At 40.7% G+C, this 14,627-nt stretch overlaps 2 protein-coding genes across 8 annotated transcripts in view; one reads left to right on the top strand and one right to left on the bottom strand.

Annotated features, from left to right (window-relative positions):
* The window catches only part of LOC128310958 (zinc finger protein 300-like), a 53,360-nt gene that overhangs the window by 28,064 nt on the left and 10,669 nt on the right, over window positions 1–14,627 (bottom strand). For 3 of the 5 annotated variants that reach the window (XM_053200063.1, XM_053200056.1, XM_053200085.1), the window contains exon 1: window positions 4,165–4,506. The exons of the other annotated variants lie outside the window; for them this stretch is intronic. The gene's annotated coding sequence lies outside the window, so the exon portion shown is untranslated. Of the gene's footprint in view, window positions 1–4,164; window positions 4,507–14,627 lie in introns of those variants that run through there. 5 annotated transcript variants of the gene reach the window in all.
* LOC106967654 (zinc finger protein 239-like) lies at window positions 1,875–13,336 on the top strand. Of its 3 annotated transcripts, none has more exons than XM_053200104.1 (5): window positions 1,875–2,021; window positions 6,487–6,698; window positions 7,469–7,595; window positions 7,886–7,981; window positions 11,413–13,336. In XM_053200104.1, exons 2-5 carry the CDS (start codon window positions 6,684–6,686, stop codon window positions 12,339–12,341), a joined length of 1,167 nt encoding a protein of 388 aa, XP_053056079.1. In that variant the 5' UTR covers window positions 1,875–2,021; window positions 6,487–6,683; the 3' UTR covers window positions 12,342–13,336. The 3 variants fall into 3 exon arrangements, with proteins under 3 accessions (XP_053056079.1, XP_053056077.1, XP_053056082.1); XM_053200102.1 differs by lacking the exon at window positions 1,875–2,021 and adding an exon at window positions 4,632–6,340; XM_053200107.1 differs by lacking the exon at window positions 1,875–2,021 and adding an exon at window positions 4,632–6,340 and having other exon boundaries at window positions 7,453–7,595.

Here is a 14,627-nt window from a genome sequence, read left to right as displayed (position 1 = left end):
GATTGTGGTGATGGCTGCACATATCTGTGACTATACTAAAAGCCACTAAATTATATACTTTAAATGGGTGAATTATATCTCAATACAGGTATTCTTTTTTTTTTTTTAATTTTTTTTAACGTTTATTTATTTTTGAGACAGAGAGAGACAGAGCATGAATGGGGGGAGGGTCAGAGAGAGAGGGAAACACAGAATCAGAAGCAGGCTCCAGGTTCTGAGCTGTCAGCACAGAGCCCAACGTGGGGATCGAACTCACAGACCGCGAGATCACGACCTGAGCCAAAGTCGGACGCTTAACAGACTGAGCCACCCAGGCGCCCCCAGATATTCTTTTTTTAAAAAGCTGAAATTCTTAAAGTAGTCAGAGGAAAACACGTATTTCCTTTAAGGACTAAGATTGTCAATTGACTTTTCAATAGAAACTATGAAAGCCAGAAAGCAATGCAGTCCTGGAACATGTATATAATTCCAAACTCTTCCTTAGCAAAGGGAATAAAACTACATCTACTCCATATAGTACTACTCCTACTCCCGTACAATTGTTTTTTTACCATAAAAATTTTTAATATTTCCCATAATTAGTCTTCTATTTTTTCCTTATAGTAACATGTTAAAGAGTTTCCCCACCCAAAGATTTAGTACAGACAGCCTTATATTTAAATGTTTATAAATTTTACACTTTCGTTTTTATGCAGTATTTCATACAGATTAAGGACATTTACTATAGAGCAAAGGTTGTCAAATGTTTTTTAGTAAAAGGCCAAATAGTAAACAATTTAGGTTTTGCAGGCCATATGGCCTCTATCACAAATCAACTCCACTGTCATAGAGTAACAGCAGCCATAGACAACAGTAAATAAATAAATGTTGCTATGTCCCAATAAAACTTTATTTATATACACTAAAATTAGAATTTCATATAGTGTTCATGTATTACGCAATACTATTTTATGTTAACCATTTTTGAAATTTTCTCTATGTTATGATATTTTGACATTCTGGGGTGGAGGTCACTGCTGACTGGGGAAACTGCCCCTCTCAGAAATAGTTAATTCCTATTGTAATAAACAGCTTACCTGACAGCACTCCTCCCATATGCAAACCAGCCAATCCCAAGTTCATACCCCAACCACCTCCTTTATCTAACAGCCACACACCAACCTAATATTCCCCTGCCCTGAATCAATCCAGGTAACAATTAAGGCCAATCCCTATACCCCCAAGCCCACCAGAATTATTCAAACCAGCCAATCGTAAACGGTTTATTCTGCTCTGCCTTTCCTTTCTCATGTAAATGCCAATAAAGGCTATGGTCTAGAGTGCATTTGTGATGAGCACTGGGTGATATATAGAAATACTGAATCACTATATTGTACACTGAAACTAATATGACACTGTATGTTAACTATGCTACAATTTTTTTAAAGCCCTCATATCTTTAAAAAAAAAAAAAAAGGCTATGATCTATGCCTTTACTCCTGCCTCCTGACTGACACTGGTGCTTCTCCCTGTGGTCCTGTGACATTGTAGTTTATAAGAAAAAACATATTTGGTCATTCAGATGACCAAGATGTATTTCTCATACACATTGGGTCATTGTCCATGGTTCCTGGCTCTCAGCTTCCAAAACTTGGAATTTCCTGAGTGATAAGAGCAACGGGAGCATCTTCTGTCATCCTATTTGGTCTCTTGCTCTCAGTATTTGAAATTGCTTTAGAGTCGTAAGTTGAGATGGGTGTCCTATTATTCACAATAGCCCTTTTCCACCACAACTGGGTGACTGGGTTACCATGTTACTGAGGTGACTTGTGGAAAGCACCTAAAGATGGAGGCTGGTTGTCAGGGCAACCAACCGAGCGTACAGAGGTGGAACTTTCAGTCTGGCCTCCTGATTTTCAGGGATGGGATAGAGGCTAGAGTTTGAATCAATCAATAACCAATAGCCAGTGACTTAGTCAATCATGCCTATGTAATGATACTTCCATAAATACCCGAAAGGACAGGGTTTGAAGAGCTTCCAGGTTGGTGAACATGTGGAGGGAGATGTGGGGAGAGTGGCTTGTTTAGAGAGCATGGAAGGTCCACCCCCTTTCCCTATACCTTTTCCTACATATGTCTTCTATTTAGTTGTTCCTGGGTCATATACTTTTCTAATAAATCAGTAATCTAGTAAGTAATATGTTTCTTTGAGTTCTATGAGCTGTTCTAGCAAATTAATTGAACCCAGGAAGGAAGGGGTGGTCAGAACCTCTGACTTATAGCCAGGCAGTCAGAAGTACAACTAACAACCTGGGCTTGTGACTGGCATCTGTAGGAGGAGGCCTGGGAACCTCCAATCTGTAGCACAGAATAACCTGGGCTTGGGACTAGGGTCTGAAATGGGGTTGGGAGCAGTCTTGTAGGACTGAACCCTTAACCTGTGGGATCTCATACTATTTCCCAGTAGATATGGCAGAAATCGTAGGACACCTGGCTCATGTCAGAGATTTGATTATTGTTGGTGTAGGGAACCCCTCAGTAGAATTGGGACCCAGTCTGCCTCCCATTTCTAGGGGAACTTTGAGTAAATTAAATTTTTCTTTCAATGACATTGACCTCTCTGTGTCATCACTCAGTCACTTTTATAAACTAACACCTAAACACATCTCTATTAATTTTTTTCCAGTCATTTACAAATGTAAAAAACACTCTATGGTCACAGAGAGTACAAAAACAGGCAGTTGGCTGATGTGGCCTGAGTGGCAGTTTACCAACCCATGGTCTACAGCCATTCTGCCTTGCTCTCCCACTAACTTGCTGTGTGTCCCCTAGTTAAGTGGGTTAATCTGGGTGTCTCAATTTCCCTCAAGTGTAAAATGAAGTTAATAGAATCTAGTTCACAGAGTTGTCATAGGAGTATTAAATTAGTTAATACATTTAAAGTACCTTAACACACAGGCTATAATCTCAGTGACTTCGGACACCAACGAGCTGGAACTGGGCCACAATTCACAGGTTAAATTCACAAATCACAGTCCTCCATAAGACTGCCTTCACTTCCATCACCAGCTGTAAGCTCAGGACTTCTCAGGCCACCCTCACCTCTGGCTAGTGGGCTAAAAATTCAGGGGTTCCCAGTGCCCTTTTTGACACTTTGGTGATTCACTTCAATGACTCACAGAACTCAGGAAAGCACTATACTTATGATTATAGTTTTACTATAGCATTAGGATAGGAATGAGAACTAGCCAAAGGGAGAGACTAATAGTGTAAGATCTGAAAGGGTTACAAAAGTGAAACTTTTGTATGATCTCTGAGTCAGAGATACCTACAATACTGCCAACAGGGAAGTTCACCTGAGCTCCCCGTCCAGAGTTTTTATCCAGGTTTCATTACCTACGCGGCCTTCAGGCTAAACTCAATCTCCAACCCTGCCTTATACCCCTGAGAGATTCTCCAAATGATATCTTCTGGTTTAAAACCCCAACTCTCTAATCACATGGTCTTTGTGGAGTGGCCAGCCCCCACCCTGAGTCATCTTCTCAGTGTCAACTCTCCAGGGACCCACCATGAGTCATTCTAGGTAGGATGAATTATCAGGGCCCACCAGGGGCATTTCCATTACTGGGGAAATTCCACAGAGCTAGAGGCTACCTCTCAATAATAGAGGACAAAATCTTTATTCTGCCAGCCATATTCTTTACTGCAAGTGTTTAGAGCTTACTTGCCAGAAACTTGGAATGAAAGCCAAAATCTTTATTACACAACAGTAAATGCTGTATACGTTTTTGTTGTAACTTTTAAGCCATATGGAAACTGGCACAACATGGAAGGTGATTATCCAAAATTATTTTTCCCAAAAAACCAGTTTCCCTAGAACTATGGGTACCTATCAGGGCATTGATTAATGTCGCACTAGATCAACATGAAGCATCTTTATATATAACATCAAAGTGCCCTGTGGAGGAAACCTGTCTGTAGATTTTTTCAAGTTTTTCTTTTTAATGTTACACAGACTAGCTATTGGTCTTCAAGTCTGTGTAATCAAAATTAATTTGTGTGTTCTCAGAAAATATGCCAGCTGGTCACAGAATACTAATTTAAACCACTGCTAGCTTTCATTTACAGGCATTTTAGTGAAATCTCTGAAATGTATCTCCCCTTTCGTCAAAACATTATACTCACGGGTCCATTCAGAAAAGCAGAAGGGCTGACCACAAAAATATGAAAGGCTTCGGGCTCAAACTCAAATTCCAGAGTTAAGTCCTGCAGGCTGAGGCCTGGGAAAATTCTTGAAACGTTGTAGGTCTGGCTAGCTATCGCTAGGCTCTGGCTCAGTACGTCGAGCGAGCCTCTATGGGTTCTCTTTGGAGGAGGGGTTTGGAGCCTGGAGTGGGGACTGCAGTGCCGGAATCCGCTGCAATGCGCCCCGACGCCCCACGCGCGCCCTGCCTCTCGCCGCGCATGTGCAGCGCCGCCGCTGAGGCATTCTGGGAGATGTATTTTGCAGTCGAAGGGAACGGGCTCCTGCGAGACCCGCGCGCGCGCGCGAGACGTCCTCTTCTGCGCATGTGTGCCTTCCCTGTCCTCACAGCGCTGCCCCCGGGCGGGAGTGAGGCTCTGATCCTTGCACCTGGTTGGTCTTGGTCCGGGCTGGAGGGGCGCGGAGGAAGCGGGCGCGGATTTGGGGAAGTGGAGTGAGTGAGTGAAGAACAATAGGACTTTGGGGGTAGGCGTGAACCGGGGTGTGTCAAAAGCTGCAGTGACCATCCTTAACCTAGGTCCGTGAGTCTGGGGCGGGCGGGGTCCCGGGTCTGCATTCTTGCTGGTGTTACGCTGCAGGTGTCGCGCTGCAGATGTCGCTGCCGGAGCGCGTCCAGCGGTGCCAGTGCGCGCAAGTGGCACCAGGATCAGGAGCGCCCTCCGGGGTGTGCAAAGAGAACCAAGTTTTACTGAAGGTCTGAAATGTTCCAGGTGGAGTACTACCTTACTACCTGCTTTTCCAAAGGCATCTAACTTTTAACCCTACAGCAACCCTCTAAGTCAGGTTTTCAACCATTGGCTGCAACGCAGTAGTGGTGGTGAAATCTGTTTAGTGAGCCAAGACTAGTATTTTATTTGCCAGTACTTTTAGGTCGTATATAATTTACATAGAATGATTTGCACATAATTTACAGAGTAAAAAGTTTGTAGATGCACCCGTATGATTACCACCCCCATCAAAATACAGAACATTTTAATCCCCCAGAAATGCAACCCCCCCACCTGCTTAAGAACCAGTTTTTTTCAATTTCTATCTCTATAGGCTAATTTTGCTTTGTAGAACATCATATAAATGGAATCCTACAGCATGTACTCTTATATGCAAGCATTAAAAATAAATACTGTAAAGTAGCACATATGTATTCCCTTGTGATAAGGATTGTTTTGTGAAATGTATTATATATAACTGTATTTTTAAAATGACTATTGGGCATCCATTAGCCAGACACTATTGTTAGTGCTAGGGGTGCAATACTGAATCAAGCAGACAAAAATCCCTGCCTTCATGAAATTTTAGTTTTAGTAAGTAGAGATAGTCAATTAACAGTAAGCATAATTATGTAGTATATTAGATAGTAAATTATGTATTTGAACTTATACACAAAGAAAAAGTAGATCAGGGTAAGGGAGATGGGGGGATTAAGTTTAAATTAGGTAGACAGCAAAGGCCTCCTTGGTGATTTTTGAGCAAAGATGAAGAAATAGAAGGTTGTGCTGGGTAGAAGGAACAGCCAGCATGGACACACACACACACACACACACACACATTAACATTAGGTTGTTTTGTAGAATATGTTTCTTACCTTAATCAAAATACGTTTCTTACCTAATCACTGATACAACATAGATATTATTTCTGATTTTACCGAGGCTCAGAAAGGTAGGTAAAGCTGAGTAACTTGCCCAAAGTCAAATAGCCAGCAGGTAAATTCAAGCCCAAATGTTTTCCTCTAAATCTCCTACCCTTTATAGAGGTCTCCCAACCTAAAACATAGGATTTAACTGACCTCTGCTCCTGCTTGGCTTGGAGCACAGGAATCTGCACCTCAGCTCCCCTGGGAAAGATTCCAGAAAGACTGTTGCGTGAATCTCACCATGTGGACATTTTATTTCCAGGGTCTGTTGGTGTCTCTTCCCCAGTTCCTAGGTCCCAGTGAGAATCTCTTGCTGGTACATTCTACCTTCAGACTCCAACCTGTCTGTGCTCCTACAGCCCTAGTTAGAATCCACAGAAGGCATGACTAAACAGTCACAGAAGGATGTGCACCAGTTGCCATTACATACTGATAAATATTTGGCAACATCATTTTTGATGACTGTAAATTACTTTATCTTTGGAGTATATATCTGTTTTACCAGTTCCTTAATGTCTTCCAACTTTTCAATATGTTAAAAATGCCACAACAGATATCCTTGCAGCAGATATCCTAAAATCTCAGTGCAAATCTGTGTTTTTTCTCACAGTGAGTTCTAGAGGGCCCCAGGGGACAATCTCCCACAGGGTGGCTTCCTCAACCCAGCTGTTGCGGCATCTGCATATGGGTTTGTTACACTGGTGATTCTGGGATCTTCAAGTCATACCTGGTCTCTCATGGCTCCATCCCTTCCCTTCCTTCCCTCTGTCCTCATAGACCTCTGTCTTCACCCAGAGGCTGCAGAAAATGACCAATTCGCAGGTGAGTTAGTTTGTCCCATTATATAGGAACAGTAGTGAGGGACTGTAAAAATGATCATGTGAGCTAAAATCGTGCAAAGCAATCTTAATAATTAGCAGGATTTTTTACATTGGTTACGGTTCTGTGACCTTTAAAAATTTTAAACATTAAACACTTAAATTTAAATGTTTAAATGTTAAAATTTAAAACATTAAATCCTCTTACTGTTGGTCATACAAGTATAGGGAAATGAAAAATATTAAAAACAAATATTTAGCACATTATAATTTGAAACATTGAGAATTAAAATATTTGTTGGAAAAAAACTTAACGCGAGCATTTTGAACAGTGCCTTTTCTCTTTGTGTAACTTGGTAGCAAGTGAGCATTTTTTCTGTGCCTTGGCAAATTGGATCAGATTCCACTATTTGATCTTTTGGATCTAGGACATTCAGTTCTGGACATGTATGGGGCGCTCACTAAGTGTTTGCTTAGTGACTTAATGAATGAATGGCCTAATAAATAACGAACCCATAAGTATAAACTATTCTAGATATGATTTTTGTGTCACCCATGAAGTAGAACACAAAACTAGACAAATGGGCATCAAAGGACTGTGCTAGAGAAACAGAATGAGACCAAATTAGTATATTACAACACAAAATGAAATGGGGCTAAATTTCAGGAAAGATAATCAAGTAATGAACATGCTTAAAACCATTTGCCATGCTTTTTGTTTCTACTTTGTGCAATACCGATGACTTTAGTTGGAATAGGAATGTGTTGTTACAGGGACCGGTATCATTCAAGGACGTGGCTGTGAATTTCACCCAGGAGGAGTGGCAGTATCTGGACCTTCCCCAGAGGCATCTATACAAGGATGTGATGCTGGAGAACTATATCAACCTCATCTCAGTGGGTGAGGACCATTTCCCAGTGTTGACTGACATGTGCCCGTTAATTACTTTTCCTTTCTCAGTTGCTCCAAATTGTCAGTCCTTGGAAGTACTTTTACAAGTATGGCTCTGAGTCTTAGTAGATTTAGCATTGACAGTCTCTGGGAGGTATGACTACAAGTTTGTTTAAAGACCTCTCTTTTTCAGATACAAATGGGCACCTTCATCGGGCAGTTCCTGATGAAGTTCAGAGTTCAAAGGACCTGAAGCCCAGGTAGCTAGGTCCAAATCCCATATCATTTTCCATTGACAGGCTATCAAACTACTAAGCCATCTGTGATCCACAAGTTGGAGCAAGGTGAAAAACCATGGATGGTAGAGAGAGAAATCCCAAATTGGAGCTATGCAGGTGAGTTAGGTAAAGAGCTCTGTGGATGGAAGTGAATGAAATTACGATCACAGTTGATCTGGGGCTCCTGGGTGGCTCTGTCCATTAAGTGTCTGACTTTGGCTCAGGTCATGATCTCGTGGTCCGTGAGTTCAAGCCCCATTTCGGGCTCTGTGCTGATAGCTCAGAGCCTGGAGCCTGCTTTGGATTCTGTGTCTCCCTCTCTTTGCCCTTCCCCTTGTCTCTCTCTCAAAAATAAATAAAACATTAACAAAAAATCACAGTTGATCTAATGGTTACCAGAGGGGAGGTGGTGAGAGGATGGGTGAAATAGAGGAAGGGGATTTAGAGTATATTTATCATGGGGCACCTGGGTGGCTCCATCAGTTAAGTGTCCAACTTCAGCTCAGGTCATGATCTCACGATTCATGAGTTCAAGCCCTGCATCAGGCTCCTTGCTGACAGCTCAGAGCCTGGAGCCTGCTTTAGATTCTGTGTCTCCCTCTCTATCTGCCCCTCCCACCGCTCATGCTGTGTCTCTGTCTCCCTCTCAAAAATAAGTAAACATTAAAAAAATTTTTAAAGAGTATATTTATCACGATGAGCACTGAGTAATATATGGAACTGTTGAATCACTATATTTTACACCTGAAACTAATATAACACTATATAAAGTTTCTAAAACTTTAAAAGAAGTTTTAGAAAAAGATCACAGTTGATCAATAAGGGTTAGCATCTTTGAAAAATATGCTTCAGGACTCTCTTCTTAAAGGCCTTAGACCTTTTGAAATAACTGGGATGGCCGACATAAGTTCCTTATTCACCTGAACACTATTTCCATATATCACCTTCCCACAGTAATGCTTTTCTTTGCATGGCTGTTAAAGAGTGATGTTTTCCTTGCCAGGTATATTCTGCCTGTGATTCTCACCAACTTCATTTAAGACGTAGAGAAGATTTTTTCTTTTCTTTTTTTTTTTTTTTCAATTTTGACAAAGTATACATAACGCAGAATTTAACTATTTTTAAGCATACAGTTCAGTGCCATTAAGTGTATGCCCACTGATGTGCCACCATCACCACCATCCATCTCCAGAGCTCTTTCATCATCACGAGTTAAAACTCTGTACCCCATTAAACAATAACTCCCCATTCTACCTCCCCTGCTTGCCCCTGGGAACCACTATTCTCCTTTCTTTGCTATGAATCTGACTATTCTGGGTACCCCATCTAAATGGAATCATACAATATTTGTCATTTTATATCTGATTTATTTTACTTAGCGTAATACCTTCAGAGTTCATCCGTGTTACAGCATGTGATAGAATTTTATTCCTTCTTATGGCTGAATAATATTCTATCATGCACATATACCACATTTTGTTTATCCGTTCATTTACAGTGAACATTTGAATTGTTTCCACCTTTAGGCTACTGTGAATTATGCTTCTATGAACATTGGTGTACAAATAACCTGTTTGAGCCCCTGCTTTCAGTTCTTTTAGGTATATACCCAGAAGTGAATTTGCTGGATCATGTGGCGATTCTGTGTTTACATTTTTAAGGAATTGCTATGATGTTTTCCACAGCTACCACACAATTTTACATTCTCACCAGCAGTGCCCAAAGTTTCCAGTTTTTCCACATTCGTCACTAATGCCTGTTATTTTTTGTTTTGTTTTGTTTTTATCATAGCAATCCTAATGGATATGAAGTAGTATCTTATTGTGGTTTCAACTTGCATTGAATGACTAGTGACATTGAGCATGAGTGTGTTTTGGCCATCTGTATATCTTCCTTGGACAGATGTCTAGTTTAGCTTCTGGGGACCTAGTGTTGGATAAAGAATGGAAATCCACTCACTTTCTTTAAAGACTGATGGCTTATAGGTTGGGAACAGGGTTAAGAAGTTAAGTAGAATTGTTGGATTCTGAGCCAAGGAATGACTTTATTGCTCTGATGTAGGTAGCATAAGTTTCACAATAGTCAAGTATTGCCTGAGGTTTATAAGATGGATGAAAATGAAGATAGATAGGATTTTAGATGCTGAATGAGAAATCTGCTGCTTACAGTCTCCATAGTAATAGAATCCAGAAATTTGGAAAGCATGATACAAAGCAGAAAGTGGCAAGCACATAGTTGTCTCAGGATCAATAATAATACACATAATGATCTCTGAGAAAATGTATTATGTACGAGGCAGTATTCTGAGTACTTTACATCTGTTGACTCATTAATCCTCACAACAACACTACAAGGTAGGTGCTATTACTTTCCTTTTTTATGGAAAGGGAAATTGAGAGCCAGAGAGATCAAGGAACTTGACCTGCGCCACATGTCTAATTAGTGAGGGAGGGAGCTAGGATTGAAACCCTGGTAATCTGGATTTACTGCCTGTGTGCTTAACTGCAGTTCCTCTTCCATATGTGGTAGGTAGAGAGGAAGGTGGGGAGAGTATTTAAAAGTCAGGATTGGGGTACCTGGGTAGCTCAGTGGGTTAAGCATCTGACTTCAGTTTAGGTCATGATCTCACAGTTTGTGAGTTGAGCCCCACGTTGGGCTCTCTGCTGTCAGCACAGAGCCTGCTACAGATCTTCTCTTCCTCTCTCTCTCTCTGCCCCTTCCCTGCTCACGGTCTCAAAAATAATTTAAAAAAATTTTGAAACATCAGGATTAATGCAGTATCTATGAACTATTATAGAATAAGATGATACACTGAGCAGCAAGAATCCAGTGGTTAATCTGTCTTGAGGCAGGTAGTATTTTGCTTACCCTGTGGCCTCTCTCTCTCTTACTGGACATATGAATTCCTGGGCCCTCACACCCATACAAGAATGAATTACTGTTACATGGCTTTTTGAAGCACTGGCTACAAAGGTGTTCCTGCTTGCAAGTGGTTGGTGGTTTTGTCAAATCAATTTCGTGTTGATGGACGAATAGACAAGAGCTCAGAGACATTGGAAACAAAGAGACAAGTGGCGATTACACTAGAGCAATCCGACAATGAGCTGATGAGCACTAGCTCAGATCTCTCTGTTCCTCAGCCAGTCTTTCCTTCATTTCCTCTAATCACCGTCTCATCCTAGTTATTTTCATTCACCAAATGGGCTCTTCCTATTGACCCTGTCACAGCTTTGATCCCTTTTCCTGCTCTTTGGGATTGTTTTCATTTTTCTCCCCAATTTGCAAAGTCCTAGTTGCATATAGCCAGATACATATGTGTTCTTGGTCATATTCTCTATTTCCATTTCTACTAATAATAGTTTTTTTTAAGTTGTGGTTTTCTTGCAAAGCTCAGGGGTATGGATTCCATTTAGCCTTGGTATTTCTTTTAGATAGAGATACTAGGCCTGAGAGTAAAGATTCAGTCTCACAATAGGGTGAAAGGTTAGGAGCCATGATACATTAGCAGAAATATCCACACACATATAGTTAATTATGCTTCCTTATAGAAGAAACATGGCAACTTGATGACCACATGGAACAACACCAAGAGAACCAAGAAACACTTTTGAAGCATGCCGCATTCATTGACCAGGAAACTGGGACTGACGAGAAAGGTAACAAGTGTAATGCACTTGGAAATACATTTCATCTGAGCACAGACTTCATTTCTTCAAAACAGAGACTCCAAAAATATGACCCCTACGGTAGGAGTTTGAATTTTTTCGGCTTATTTAGTGGCAATAGAAGATACTCAAAAAAGACTGAATGTAGTGAATGTGGGAAAGCCTTCTTCCAGAAGTCAGACCTTCTTATGCATAAGAGAACTCATACAGGAGAAAAGCCCTTTGTATGTACAGAGTGTGGGAAAGCCTTCAGCAAGAAATCCAATCTTGTTATACATCTCAGGATCCATACTCAAGAGAAACCTTATGAATGTACTGAATGTAGAAAAGCTTTCACCCATAAGTCACACCTCATTGAACATCAAAGAATTCACACTGGGGAGAAACCCTATGAATGTGATGAGTGTGGGAAAGCGTTTTTCCAAAAATCACACCTCAGTATTCATCAGAGAACTCATACTGGAGAGAAACCCTATGGGTGTGACGAATGTGGGAGAGCCTTCAGCATGAAGTCTCACCTCTTTGTACATCAGAGAATACACACAGGAGAGAAACCTTACGTATGTACCAGGTGTGAGAGGGCTTTCAGTGAAGTGTCCTGCCTTATGAGACATCAGAAAATCCATACTGGGGAGAAACCTTATGAATGTAATGAGTGTAAAAAAGCCTTTTCTGAGAAGTCTGACCTCCTCATACATCACAGAACTCACACAGGAGAAAAGCCCTATGAATGCAGTCAGTGTGGAAAAGCCTTCAGACATAGCTCGGCCCTCTGTCGACATAAAAGGACTCATAAAGAAAAAATTCCTTGAAAGAGAAACTAATGTGGGAATATCTTCAACTAAAAGCTTCAGTAGAAATCAAATCTTGGAGTGCTAGAGTGGCTCGGTCTGTTAAGCATCTGACTTTGGCCTAGGCCATGATCTCGCTGTTCCGGAGTTCAAGCCCCGTGTCCAGCTCTGTGCTGACAGCTCAGGGCCTGGAGCCTGTTTCAGACTCTGTGTCTCCCTCTCTCTCTCTGACCCGCCCCCCTCTCTTTCTTTCTCTTAAAAAGAAAGAAACATTAAAAAAAAAAATCAAATCTTATTATGTATCAAGAAGTCAAGCCTCTTAATTCAACATATTTTAAAAGTGTGTAATTATGTTTTCATAGAAGTGATATTCCAGATGTGATCCCAAAGTATTTCTAGAAGATATAGAAAGTATATCTTCTTGTCAGGGGTACCTGGGTGGCTCAGTCGGTTAAGCGTCCAACTTCGGCTCAAGTCATGAGTTCATGGTTTGTGAGTTCGAGCCCCACATTGGGCTCTGTGCTGACAGCTCGGAGCCTGGAGCCAGCTTCAGATTCTGTGTCTCCAGCTCTCTCTGCCCCTCCCCCACTTGTGCTCTGTCTCTATCAACAATAAATAAAATGTAAAAAAAAAAAAGTATATCTCCTTGTTAAAGGATAAATGCTCAATGTGGACCACAAAGACTTTTGAAATATTAGTAAGTGGACTAGTCAGAACAAAATTAGAAAACCATATATGGACAATCTACAAAATATGAAAGCCTTAGATTCCTGATTGTATATAAACCTTATATTGGAATTGTATATGTGAAGTTAACATAATTATGAATACAGAATAAGTATTATATGTACAATGCCATCTACCAAGATCTTTTATGTTGAATAATACTATTTTTCTTCTACTTAAAAGAAAATATGTCATTCAAGAAGAATTTAAAACTAATATTATAGGTCAACTGTACTTCAATTAAAATAAACTTTTCTTTCCTGTTGAATGCTGGTATGTGTATAAAAGACTTCTGTTAATTTTTGATCAGCAGTAGAGTATGAAAAGGTGTTATTATTATACATATTTATATATGACATAGATACATGAAAGTGGGCAAAAGAAAGTAGTCATGGCTTCTTACAACATTCACCATGATTTAAATAGTGGTTTTTGGTGACTAAACCACCCCCTTCTTCCATATTGTTATGGTGTTCCCTAATTAAAGACTTAATGCCCAGTACCTCAGAATATCACTATGTTTTGAAATAGGGCCTCTAATGAGTAATGAAGTTAAAATGAAGCCATTAAAGTAAGCCCTACTCATATGGGACCAGTGTCCTCATAAGAAAAGGAGATTAGGACACCAGGGATGTACGTGCTCAGAGGAAAGACCGTGGGAAGAGGCAGCAGGAAGATGACCTCAGAGGAAGCCAACCCTGCTGGCACCTTGATCTTGGACTCCCAGCCTCCAGAAGTGTGAGAAAATAAATTTCAGTTTCTTAAGCTACCCAGTTTATGGATTTTGTTATGGCACAAGAGCAAACTAATACACACACTACTGCTCCTTTTCACTGGGACACTTCATAAAACTGAGTGTCCAAGTCATAAGTACTCTAGGGGCACCTGGGTGGCTCAGTGAGTTGAGCATCCGACTTTGGCTCAGGTAATGATTTTGTGGTCTGTGAGTTCAAGCCCCATGTCAGGCTCTGTGCTGACAGCTCAGAGTCTGGAGCCTGCTTCAGGTCTGTGTCTCCATCTCTCTCTTTCTCTGCCCCTCCCCCATCCTCTCAAAAATAATAAATAAACAAAAAAATTACTCAGGGCATCTGGGTGGCTCAGTCAGTTAAGCGTCCAATTTCGGCTCAGCGGTTTGTGAGTTCGAGCCCCACATCGGGCTCTGTGCTGACAGCTCAGAGCCTGGAGTCTGCTTTGGATTCTGTGTCTCCCTCTCTCTGACCCTCCCCCACTTACACTTGTTCTCTCTCTCTCTCTCTCAAGAATAAATATTTTTTAAAAATTATAAGTACTCTATAACCTACCAGTATGATTCGGGGTATGTTGTATTGTGTACCATTTCTGTATATTTCACCTCGTGATAGAATAGTAAGAAATACTTTAATAAGGATTTTATAATTCAGAAATGTAGAGACTTTTTTCAGAAAGAATAATTCATTTTTACAAATAAAATCCATTCCGTGGTGGGCAGTAGATATGCTGTAAATTTCTATGTGAATATCTGTGGCATTAGAAGTCAACTTGTTCCTAATTTATTAATTAGAGACAGAGCTTCATTCTTCTGAAGTGAGTTTTAGTAGAGGT

Source organism: Acinonyx jubatus, chromosome A1 (genome assembly GCF_027475565.1).
Source record: "Acinonyx jubatus isolate Ajub_Pintada_27869175 chromosome A1, VMU_Ajub_asm_v1.0, whole genome shotgun sequence".
In the NCBI taxonomy this organism is placed as follows: Eukaryota; Metazoa; Chordata; class Mammalia; order Carnivora; family Felidae; genus Acinonyx; species Acinonyx jubatus.
This window is presented reverse-complemented; position numbering and strand designations above follow the sequence as displayed.